Below are 12,589 nucleotides of genomic sequence, written 5' to 3'. Positions count from 1 at the left end.
TACAGATACGTCTGGGAGAAAAGCACGCCAAGCTGCTTGTCGGGCTGTCCTGACTGTACCCTTCACTCCTAACTCCAGGGACAAGGTAGGCACTCAGGGCATGCTCAAGATGCTACAAGACCCGAGTGGCTGAGTGCAGGCCACAGAGAGAGGTAAGGAAGGCCAACAACTTTATAAGAAATAAATTCCTAAAGCTATCTTTTTGGGTTCTGTGTTTGTGAGAACCATAAGGCTTCTGAAATGGGCATTTTTATGGTTAGACCAAAGGCCCAGTTTTGAATGCACATCACCCTTCTTCTATAGTCTTCCATGGTCTCTGGCAGGAGGTTGGCAAGTACTGAGAGGCCAAGGGGCAAATGTGCCTGAACTACTGGTGGGATAGCACCATGGCTGGGAAACAAAAAGGGAAGCCTATGAGGGACATTTCCTAAGCGCTGTGGAGACCATAGTCATTAACCCCACAGCAGAACCAGAAACTGTAATGGATTACGGATGAGTCCCCGCCCACAACCTCATGCCTGCCCTTAGTTGTCTCCTTGACTCTTTGGCCATCTGCAACAGAAAGTAGTGCTAGTCAGTCCACTGCAGCCACAGCTTCGGGAAGAATAAAACACCACTGAGCTGTACCAACAAATCCAGAATCTCAGTACCACCCCATTCATTTGCTAGCCAGGGAGACTAAGGCCCAGGTCTGTGAAGTAGGGTCAGGGATTGGCACCCACGTATCTCAACTCCTAGGCCCTTGCACTTCTCACCCTAACAAGCCCTGAGCCCTCCTCCTAAGAACCTGGCTCTGAGCTGTGATTCACAAGGTAAAAAAAGCTGAAAAATGTCCAAAGCTTTAGGTTTCAGCTGGCAGAGAAACCAATGTGACCTCTTTCTTAGAATCCTGGGAACCTGAAACATGGCATGGCGGGGGCACAAAATATGCTACAATGCAGTTTTCAATACAAACCTGAAGTCTGAGCCCTTTACTTTCTTAATTAACAACACTATTCTGTATGCATTCAGTCACACCCCAGTGTAACCAACTATCAGTGTGACATCAGCTCAAGCCACAAGCAAAGGTTCTAGGACCCAGGATTCATTGAGTGCAAAACAATCCAGTAGTGAAGAATGTGACATCACAGGGGGACAAAGGCTTACTAATATCTATAACTCCCAAGATCTAATGAATTGAAATGAAACACTATTTTAAAGCCTGCAGAACAATTAAACACTTCAAAATAAAAATCAGATGTACAGACAAAACAAAAAAACTACCTTGTTTCCATGGTAAAATTATCTGAAAGAGTTTAAACTAAAACTTTCTGACAATATTATTTGCCAGTTTTAAAGAGATCTTCAGCCACAACTTGGGAGACCAAAAGAATAAATTATCTTCACTTCTAAAGTGATAAAAAACAAGATCCCATCTCCAATGGGTTTGTTTGTTTGTTTGTTTGTTTGTTTTGCTATGTGGTCAAAAAGCAACTTGAACTCTATATATAACACATAGACCATACAATTAGGGTCATTTAAAAATAATGAGACTCTTCTCTTTTCCTTCTTCCAAAGTATATAGTATATATTTAACAGCACAAAAGAAGACACCACTTGAGTTTCCCCTGTAGCCAACAGGAAGAACTTCCACATATAAAAATTAAAAATTTAAACTTTTAAATCATTAATAATTTTAAACATAATACGTACAGACTTAAAAACTGTTCAGCATTAACCCATGACCCCAACCCTAGCACAAAAATCAACCCCATATCCTTAAGTCACAGTTTTTTATTCCTAAAAGTCCCACAGCACTGAACTTGATCTTCACATCAAGCTGACAGCCAATGTAAGAGCCCCTAACAGAAACCCCCCCAGGGAGGAATGGAAGCGCGATTGATGCTGTGTCTCTTATCTACCTGGCCAGCACTGGTGCACCTCTGAGGTCAGGTCGGTGACAGTCGCCCCCACACTAGGATCCCGGAAGGGCGAGCTGGCAGCTTCCCTCATCTTCCCCCTCGAAGTCTGTCCAATAAGCACCTGGGAATTGACTTTTCTTGGGAAAAGGGTGCTGGTAACAGCTGTCAGGGCCAAGGCAATAGTGAGAAGTTCAGTTCTCTGCTCTTTGGATGAACTGTGTAAAACATTTCTTTTAAAAGATACAATGTTAAAAATATTAAAAATGTCTACAAAATCTGGAGGGCTGCCTTTCTCGCAAAGGATAAAGCTGTGGGGCGGTGGGAAAAAAATTGAGGGCCCAGAACTAATTTTTGTATAACTGCAGCAAAAGAGAGATGCCCTTCAAAACTGGTCACATTCTTAAGATGTCTTGCTGAAGTAGCAAGAGCTGAGGGTGATGGTATGAGCAGGAACAAGAGGGGCACCAACTCCAGCAGGGGAGGTTTCTACTGTGCCCCACCCTGTGTGAGAACATCAAGGTTTGGGCAGCTGCCACAGGCCCCGGGGACATCAGGATTCTGCCTCTGAACCAGAGCTGCTTTCCCGACTAACTTCAATCTGGAGAGATGGTAAGTTATCTAACCGGCTCTTCTTTTGGCGAGACTGTTCTTTCTCCTTAATCAGAGCCCCCCACGCTCTTTGCAGCTCAGAGTCATCTTCCTCCATGCCAGGCGCCCTGTGATCCACTTTCTTCATATTCTTTTCTTTGGTCTTGGGTGTAGATCCTAAACGAGTCCATAAGCTACCTGTATGGGTAAAAAGGCATTTCAGTTTGGTAGCCAATACTGAGAACCAGGTGGTTCTGAGGCTCTGCGCATGACATGCAGAAAACATCACTGGTCTGCGGCACTTACAACTACAGTGCAGCCTTTGGTAGATAATCTCATTTCCCTGGCTGTTGCCCCTGCCTGCATGGAGGGGTCGGGACTTAATAGGAGATTCTCACTGCTGGGGCAGGTGCACCCACGCTACACATGAGAATCTCTTAAGACGGTTTCCTGTCATACCTGACGCTCCCTCATGAGTCTTATCCACACTGAAGACCACTTCATTCTGCAAGGAAGCTGCCAGCTCTAACATTCTATAAATTGAGGGTTCTGTTACACTTTAGATTTCTGTCTTACCATCCTTTAATTCTTTAAGTATATTTTATTAACAAAAGAGAAATATATGCTTAGAATTTTGTGATACAGGCACATACAGTGCCGACTCAGTTCACGAACAAATAATCCTACAATTTTGGAAAAGATGGCCACACTGGGTTTGTACAGGAAAGATGGCCACAGTCACATTTACCACCCAATATGGATTTGCCAAACACTTCTGTTTGCAAACCAAACTGTTCACAAACAAAAGCGTTTGTGAACCAATGGTGAACCAATGTACCACTGTATAAGGCACTTAAAAGTTTTATTTACGAAGAGTACAACAATGTGGAAAAATGACTATGGTAAGATGCTGTACAAAAAGAGTAGACTGTGCATACAGAAAAAGACTGAAATACATACGTGAAACTAGAAAGGATTTGTGCTAAACTGAAAGAAACTTACTTCCTAAGTTCCCTTCTAGCATGATGATGACTATGGTGACAAGACCAAGATAATGAAAGAGGAAACCTCATTTGTTTGGCCTGTGCCTCTTCCAGTCTATACTTCTAAATTCTTCCCATTCCCTTCATTTTAAAGTGTTACTCACCTGACTTCTTCTCCCGAGTATCTGAGTACAGGCCTTTAACATCTTGCCTGGGAACACCTAGTCTACTATGTACATCTGAAGAAGGCTCTCTCCGAACCACTGGGACACTACTAAAAGCCTTCTCTGGAGAATACGGTCTTTTTCCTAACCGCTGGCGTATGTCTGGAAAAAGAAAAAACTGCTTCACTAGTCATACTGTCAAGCTCAGATCTCTAAAGGACCTGAAACCCTATTTCCCCAAATGAAAACAGAGGACCTGACATAACTAGGTCTCTAAAAGCCTTTTATCTTTGTAATTGGTCTGGACTCCCCTTCGGAAAGGAGATACCAGGGCTATCAGGAGAAAAAAAACAAAAAAACCTTGAGCCGATTGCTTCAGAACAGAATTCCTGAAGCGGAATCACTTTTTTTTTTTTCTTTTTTGGGGAAGAACTAAACAAGACTAAGCAATGTAAAAACACTTCAGCTTAATAAACAATACCACAAGATCTCCAAGGGCAGAAGCAATCTTTGAAAATATAAATAGTTCTCAATAAACCTAATACATTTAGTCAGTAGCTACAATGAGAATGGCAAAAAGCAATGTCCCAAACCAAATTCCACAACCTGCTCAAAGAGCTGCCTGTCCCTGAGTACCCCTTAACAGCAGCAGCAACACATTTATTAGCAAGGCCTTGTGCTGGGGCTCTTGCTCATCTCATTCAAACCCCTCCACGGCTTCTCTGCATTTCCTCCCTCACTTTCCAGCAGTCTTTCCTTCCCAATACATCCCATTCTCATTCTCTCTGCTGCCTCTGATCTAGATGGGCACTTGTCACTTAACGGAACTCTCTATCCCATCCCACTCTCCCCAGTAGAATGATATTTTATCATTCTAAAATAGCTGATTAGGTTACTTCCCACCTCAAAAAATAAGGTTTGTCAGCTGAGATCCTATTCTCTTCCAAAAGCCCAACTCTAAAGCCACTTTCTATAAGAAGCCTTCCTTGCACAGTTTTCCTGGTAGACCTACAGTTGCTTTGTAGCCCTACAAAACCTTCTCACATGTCAGCTCCTGGCTTAAGGCCTGGTACACAGCAAGCACAGCCATACACCTGCCATATCAGAGTGTGCAGGCATAAATGATCTAGTCTGAACTCTTAACCATTTATAGAACCTCCCAACTTAATTTCTATTATTCTCATATATAAAGCATACCAATGATATACAGAGTAAAGCAATGGTTCAGACAATATACTGAAAAGCAGTTTTGCCTAAGTCTGATTATTTTGTCTAATCATGAAATTCCAATACCTAACCCAAAATTTAGATGTGATGAACAGGGACAATTAAATCAATTCAGAATACCAACATGTTATCCAAGACCCCAGCCCTGTCCCAATTTGTTCTCTGGATCTTGGACTGAATTTCAGGACCTCAAAAGAACAATACCTGATTTAGTATTGCTGACTGGTGGCCGTGGACGTGAGTATTGACGTTTTTCATCTAAGAGGTGTCGGACATCTACAAATTTCTCAGGTGGCAATTTGTTACCGATTCGGTTTTTGATATTACTTGTGGATATACTATCTGCCCTCATGGAATTCCTTTTTAAAAATAAAAAAACAGTTATTCAACTTCAACTGGAAGACAATGTTCAAACAATAATCTTCTATTTTTGAGAAAACCCAATCTAACAGTTTGCATTCACTTAACAAACATTATATACTTTCTTTTCTTTGCTTTTTTTGGGTGGTGCTGAGAATTGAACCCAGGGCCTTACACATGCTATGCAAGTACTTTACCACTGAGCTACCTCCTCAGCCCCAAGAATACCAGTAATAACTTGCTTAGTGAAACTATAATCAACAAGACTGGACGGCAAGCAGGTATTGCTGTTTCCCAGGATGGTTTCCACACATGATATACATATATAATCACAGAGCTCCTAACTACAAGTGCCCCCTCCTCCTGAGACAAACACGAGGTAGAGGCCTGCAAAGAGCTTGGGGCTCTCTGCTCACCCAGGGCACGATCTGGCTAGCCTTAAGACACAGGACAGTGTACACTACCCTTCTTCAAAGGGCAGGTTTCTCTGCCAAGGAGATCTGCTATCATGCTGTCAGCACACTTGCTAGAAAGTGCTATGAATACTACAATTAAAGATGCAAACAAATCAAACAAACAAATCACTTTTAAAGGTCCTCTCTTTTTCCCCAAATACATGACCAAAAGCATCTCTGGACGTCCCTAAAATCCATCTCTTTGAGAGTTATGGATATACTCTGTTCTCATGGAATCAGCTCATCCCTACTCCTAATCAAAGAAATTCACATTAAAATAACTACATACTTTTTGTTCACGAAATCAGCAAAGATTAAGAATAATGGTAATACCAAAGACTGATGATGATTTGGGTAATAAGTAGTAATGTGAGTAAAACTCTCTGTAAGGAAATCACCAATATTCCAGATTTTACTTTCGAACAATGGATTACATATGGTTGAAAAAAGTAACAGATGTTTACAGTTTATTAAATGTGAAAGCACTTTGCAGAGAATATAAATAGCACAGTTTCATCTTTATACAAATATATATTCCTATATGGTTTCTCCATACATTATTCATATGCATAAATATAACAGGAAGACTATTCACCCAATTACTAACAGTTGTCACTGTCAGAAAAGGCTGGGAATTTTTTGGTACCAGGGATCAAACTCGGGACCTTGCGCTTGCAAGGCATGGTGATTTTTGCTTTCTTTGCTGTTTACAGTTCATATAACAAGAATCAATGCTTGTACAGAGGAAAAATGAGATGCTTGTATTCAATTCCTACAAAGGACTGAAATTAGAACAAATAAAAGTGATTATAAAATTAAAAGGAATTAAGTGTACAATTACTATTTAAAATCAAATTAAAGGGCTGGGTTTAGCTCAGTGGCAGTGTTTGCCCAGCAAGTACAAAATTCTGGGTTCAATCTTCTGTACCACATTAAAAAAAAAAAAAAAATTAAAGCTAGCACTGATGAAAGTTTTTACCTTATACTTTTCAGCTGAGATTCTACTTCATCAGCATACATAGTCATTTTCATGCTTTTCTTTGGAGAGGGAGTGGAAATCATTTTCAGTTCCAGATCATAGTCCATCTCATCTGAGTCTGAGCTGCTGGCGCTGGACCGCCTGGACGTGCTCCGCTCCCGAGTCTGCTTGAGAGCTGGGAACTCCTCGTGGTACTCTACCACCACCCGGTCATCTGCATCCATGTCCTGGTCTTCTTCTTCCTCTTCTTCCTCCTCCTCCTCCTCAATGGGTTCCTCGGGAACATTCACTAATCCTGAAAAAATTTAACCAAAAAACAGGAAAAGCTTAGTCTAAAACTAACAAGTATGACTTTCTATTCTACTGTGGTGAAAAACGAAACAAAACAAAAAACAAATCCAGCCCCAAGATTCTAGCGAAGCACTATATATAACAACGACAAGCCAGATACCATCCTGATGCTTGTAACAGAATGGTTAGGGACAGTATGGTCTAGCAGCCTAATGGAACATTATTAAATCATTTAAATTATAAATCATCTTCATTATTCACAAGATTTATAAATGCAAATTTTCAAAATTCATCTGTAACTCCTAAATCAATACTCACGGTAGTTTCAAGATCATTTGTGGACATGCAGAGCAGCAAAAAAAACTGTGTCCTGGATGAACTTGCTCCAGTGGAGGTCAAGCAAAGCAACACTCTACCTTCCTGTCTCATCTCTCATAGTGCTAAGAAAGTGTCCTTTTCACTGCCTGTTGACTGTCACGTTTTTCATATTTTTGTGCATTTTGTTGATTTCATTGTTTAAAATGACCCCCAAATATAGTGTTAAAGTGCCGTCTAGTAATGTTAAGTGCAAGAAGGTTATGAGGTGCCTTAGAGAGAAAATGCATGCACTAGATCACCCTCATTCGGATTTCAGCTATACTGTTGTTGGCTATGAATTCAATGTTTGCCAACAATATATATTAAATAAGGGATTTTTAAAACAGAAAAATAAAGTTACATTTTGATTAGTTCATAAAAACAGTGTGACCAGACACTGTGTAGTTCAATACGTCTTAATCCAATGTCCACAGTGACTTCATAGCACCTAACCACACCACACAATGGAAAATCAACTCTTAATATTAAAGTTCACAGAAAAATGCTTGTAAGTAGAAAAAATGAAGATAAAGTATATAATTATAAGAAGTATAATATTTATTATGAAAGCAGACAAATGAGAAGTTGAAATCAGTTATTTCATTAGGGTGCTAGAATTATGGGCATTTGTTTTTTTAATTTTGTTAATATGAACATAGAGAACAGATGACAAAAGCATCTTAAAATAACTGAAATCGAAAGTATAACTATGTAAGAGGATTAATATGCAAATTTTAAACATACAATTCTATACATATGCATTAAATAAAAATGTATAGACTTCATCTCTTCCCGCCCCATTCCAATATTTGTGTGTGCATGTTATTCTGTTTATATGCTGACTTGACTAGTTCTATAAAGCATGTAGAAGATTCCACACATTAAGTTCAAAATAAAGACCTATCATTGTAAAATATAATGAAAATTATTCTTTTATATGCACGAAAGACAAAAATCCAAGTCATGATAGTCATAATATCCCACATTTCTGAGGTATTCATGTGCAAGACAATAAACACTAAAGCATTCAAAACAGCAGCCTTTCATTATCAGAAAATGAACAATAAAATCAGTCCGTTTGATAAAATAACTAAAATGTTTTACATGCAGTTGTTGATATTAATAGAAAAATTAGGTTTTCAAGAAAACTTTTCTTTTAATTTGCCCTATGTCACATTTGGCCTTTGTTGCTATAATAGCTTTAATAAAATCATTGACCTCTTTGCTTGGGCAATTTAAAATTAACTGTGACTTGACTTACTTTCCTATATGTTGGCAGAGGGTGAGGGCAAGGAAGAGAGGATGATAAAGTTTGGAACCTTAAAAGACTGCATTAAGAATAAAAATATGATTTCGAGAGCCAAACATGTGTCTACCCAAGAGCTGAGCAGGCAACTACCAGAATGTCGGTGCTTATATGACGTCAAGCCAACATCATCCCCAATCAGAGCTCTCTTCTTAATCACATCCCGCTGAATGCGACGGGAATGATACCTTCGCTTCCTGCAACAATGCCAAAGTAAACACATAATCAGAAACCAATAGGAAGCGTCTTGAAATCCACTAATTCATTTCTATTACATACTAACAAAGTGCTAGGTGTTGAAACACAGCTTTTCAAAGAAACTGAAACATATTCCTATCATTTACCACATTTAAGAGTCCTGAATTCTTCCCTCTTGTCTTTTGACATTCTACTATCATATACTGATTGAAGGACTATAGAAAACTTAAGTACTATTTAAACTTGTAATTTAAGGTTTTGGACTCACCAAGAATTGCTAAGAATTCCTTTCATGCCTCCATAATTTGGATTCCCATATTTCATGTAATACTGACTTCTTCTGGCTGCTCCAAGTTCCTTTTTGTCATCTAAAAATTAATTGTAACAGTTACCTAGGATTTCCTGAGGATGGGAGACTCCACAGCTGGGATCAGTGTCTCCCAACAAAAAGGAAAGAAGCACTATAAATATTCCTTCTCTGAGTATGAAGGAAGTAGAGTAAAATGCAGAGACGAATAAGGTTAAGCTGCTGTTTAGGGGTCAACTAATTTTAACACAGGAAATACTACTAAAAATACGCAATACAGAGTTAAGATTCTAAGAGGCATAACAGAGGTTTTTAGAAGAGGTGGCATTTTTGCTGTCCTCTGAAAGATGGTATTTCTTTCTTTTTTCTTTTTGACAGTGTCTTGCTATGTGGTTCAGGCTAGTCTCAAACTCACAGTGATCCTCCTGCCTCAGCCTCTTGAGTGCTGGGATTACAGGCATGTGCCACCACACCTGGCTGAAAGATAGTATTTCTAAATAACAAACACTTCAAAAACACAGAAAAAGGGTTAAACAATCAAACTATACATAATTCCATATTTTGGTAAATATTTTTCTAGTTTATTGTGATAACCTTCAAAATGGCTTGAAGAAAACAGCATAATTCTGTAATTCCAAAACACACTCAAGTAGTCACTGAAATGAGTACATGTGGAAAAGATCATAGCTGTCATAATTAAGTGCCAGTTAAGAAAAAGGACAGGTGATCACACATTTTGTCAAAAGCAGGACATAAACAAAGGCCTTAAGCAGCTCCTTGGATACCTCCGACTGCAAAGGATAAACACAACTGTAAATGTGTATCCAGTCAGTGTGTGCATACCCTCAAATCTCGAAAAAACAAAAAAAACCATGCCTACCAACTCCTTGAAGAAATGGCTGATTCCAGATCTGGGGCAGATAAAGTACAAACTAAGTATAGAAAAACAAGATGTTTTGTGTGCTACAAAGAAAGTGCTTGAAGAATCATGGGGCAGGTCAAACACAGCTTGAAGGGGATTTATTGTCAAGACAGTTTTTGAATCAAAATAATGACAGTAATGGAGAAGAACTCACTGAATAAGAATCCACAAGTCTAAACTGATATAAATAAATAAGTAAACAGGTAAAAGAACAAAGTTCTTCCCTAGAACAGGCTGCCAATTGATAAATGATGGAGTCAGAAAATCATTAATGGATGCTAAATCTATTATTGCCTGTAAGTATGATAAGCAATAGATATTCACATAATCTCTAAATATCTTGCCACCATTTTAAAAATTACAAATAGCAACTTAACAATGGGAAAAAAATCTAATAATCATTACCTTAACCAAATGAAGTTAACAGCCTCAGAAATAGGATTTCATGTTCCTGGTATGGTGCACTGAAAATGACCCATTATCACTTCTGGAGTATTCTTCTTTTATTTTCCCCCGAAACAGGATCTTACTGAATTGCTCAGACTGGCCTAGAACTTGCCATCTTTCTGTCTCAGCATCCCAGTAGCCAGGATTATAGGCGTGTACCACAATGCACAGCACTTCTGTAGTAATCTTGCCGCAAATTTACAATGTAAATTTAATCAGGAGGAAACATCAAACAAACCCAATCTGAGGTATAGTCCATAAAACAACGAGCCTATATACTCTTATTCAAGGTGTGATTGAAAAATGCAATGAATAGGGCTGGGGATTTAGCTCAGTGGTTCCACTGCCTGCCTCACAAACACAAGGACCCGAGTTCGATCCCTGGTACCAAAAAAAAAAAAAAAATAAAAAAAAAAAAAAAAAAAAAAAAAAAAAAGCAATGAATAATTATAGTTTTAAGTTTTAAGAATATATTACATATTGCCATTAATTCCCCTCAAAATACTTGTCCTCACTTTGAACCTACTTACCCTTTATTCTTGGCACTTCTGAAGCAGTTCTGGATAAAAATACAGTGAATGCTGCTGCCAAATGCCATCCAATAAAAAGGCAGGCTTGCAGAAACATTACTGTGTCCTCATCCACCTTATTCACTGAATCTGGCATTGTGCAACTTTTGGCTCTTCCCCAAAGTCAAACTGACCATGAAAGCTAAATGTTATGAATTTTCAGGACACTGAAGCAGCCAGGACAGCACAACTAAAGACACACATGATACCAGGCATGGGGGCACATGCATGTAATCCCAGCACTTGGGAGGCTGAGGCAGGAGATATCCATGAGTTTGAGGCCAGCCAGGACTACATAATGAGTTCATGGCCAGCCTGAACTACATAGCAAGACCTTGTGTTTGTTGTTTGTTTGTTTTACTGGGGATTGAACTCAGGATCTTGAGCCTGTGGGGCAGACATGGTGCCACTGAGCTAAATCCCCGGCCAAGACCTTGTCTTAAAAAAATAAGGAAAAAAAGCAAAGACACACATGAAAGAGGACTTCCAGAACTGTTTCAGAAAGTGACAAGAACAACAGGACAACTGTATTGGAATTGAGGGGAATATTGTGAGGGACATTAATGACAATTTGTCTTTTATTTTATTTTTTTGGTAGTACTGGGGATTCAACTCAGGCCTTTGCACTTGGGAGGTAGGCGGCGGAACCACTGAGCCAAATCCCCAGCCATCTCTTTTAAATTTTTAAAAATTTAAACATTCACTGTAATTTTTTAACACCTCATTCATACATACAAATATACCCATCTAACTAAATAAACCTTAATAATCACCAAAAATCAGTGCACCCAGTCTTATGAGGGACCAGACCTGAAAACCATATTCAGGAGGACATTTCTATAATAAATATAATTTTTTTCTTTTTCTTTTTTGAGGCAGGATCTCACCATGTAGTTCAGGTTGGTTTTGAACTATGTAACTCAGGCTGACCCAGCTAAAAGTGTAATTTAAAAAAAAAACAGTTCTACTAGTTCACAGGATAACTGGATGAAAAGCACATGGGCAAACCAGATCTAACAGAAAATAATTTACTTCAGCCAGAATAAACAAGAATATATAAATGGTTAATCTGCAATTTCAAAGTCAGAATTTCCTTCTCATTCTGTAAGCCATTATTTTTCTCTTTATTTATCTTTTTAAGACAGAGTCTCACTTTGTAGTGTAGACTTGTCTTGAGGCCTCTAGGTAACCCGGGCTGGCCTCAAAATCCCAGCAATCCTGCCTCAGCCTTCCAAGTGCTAAGATTACAGGTACATATACCATTACACCGGCTTAAGCCATTACTGTATAAACACAGAGTATTACATTTTGAAGGCAACTTTGGAATTCTATTCAAAAGAGAAAAGTCGTCACTCAATAATTATTTTCATTGATTATAAAAATTAATACCAAATATCAAATTTACCTTTTGTAGCAAATCTCATGAACAATCTATTTCCTTTAGCAAGTTTGTTAGCTGGACGAAGGTCATTTCTTAACAGAGACTCTTCTTCTACTTGAGATAATGTGTCCAACTTAAAAAAAAAAAAAAAAAA

At 38.8% G+C, this 12,589-nt stretch overlaps 1 protein-coding gene across 3 annotated transcripts in view; it reads right to left on the bottom strand.

Annotated features, from left to right (window-relative positions):
* Window positions 1–1,537: 1,537 nt before the first annotated feature.
* Ncbp3 (nuclear cap binding subunit 3) overlaps window positions 1,538–12,589 on the bottom strand; it is a 29,873-nt gene continuing 18,821 nt past the window's right edge. The window contains exons 7-15 of one of the 3 annotated variants that reach the window (XM_010611368.3): window positions 12,460–12,568; window positions 9,078–9,177; window positions 8,682–8,808; window positions 8,567–8,570; window positions 6,658–6,952; window positions 5,068–5,222; window positions 3,637–3,798; window positions 2,525–2,687; window positions 1,538–2,063 (exon numbers count right to left, since the gene is read on the bottom strand). In XM_010611368.3, coding sequence (XP_010609670.1) covers window positions 1,955–2,063; window positions 2,525–2,687; window positions 3,637–3,798; window positions 5,068–5,222; window positions 6,658–6,952; window positions 8,567–8,570; window positions 8,682–8,808; window positions 9,078–9,177; window positions 12,460–12,568 — 1,224 coding nt within the window. In that variant the 3' untranslated portion in view covers window positions 1,538–1,954. Of the gene's footprint in view, window positions 2,688–3,636; window positions 3,799–5,067; window positions 5,223–6,657; window positions 6,953–8,566; window positions 8,571–8,681; window positions 8,809–9,077; window positions 9,178–12,459; window positions 12,569–12,589 lie in introns of all 3 variants that reach the window. The other 2 variants (XM_010611369.3, XM_010611370.3) reach the window with 2 other exon arrangements.

This window comes from Fukomys damarensis, unplaced genomic scaffold (genome assembly GCF_012274545.1).
Source record: "Fukomys damarensis isolate Sample0158 unplaced genomic scaffold, DMR_v1.0_HiC HiC_scaffold_13, whole genome shotgun sequence".
Lineage (NCBI taxonomy): Eukaryota > Metazoa > Chordata > Mammalia > Rodentia > Bathyergidae > Fukomys > Fukomys damarensis.
This window is presented reverse-complemented; position numbering and strand designations above follow the sequence as displayed.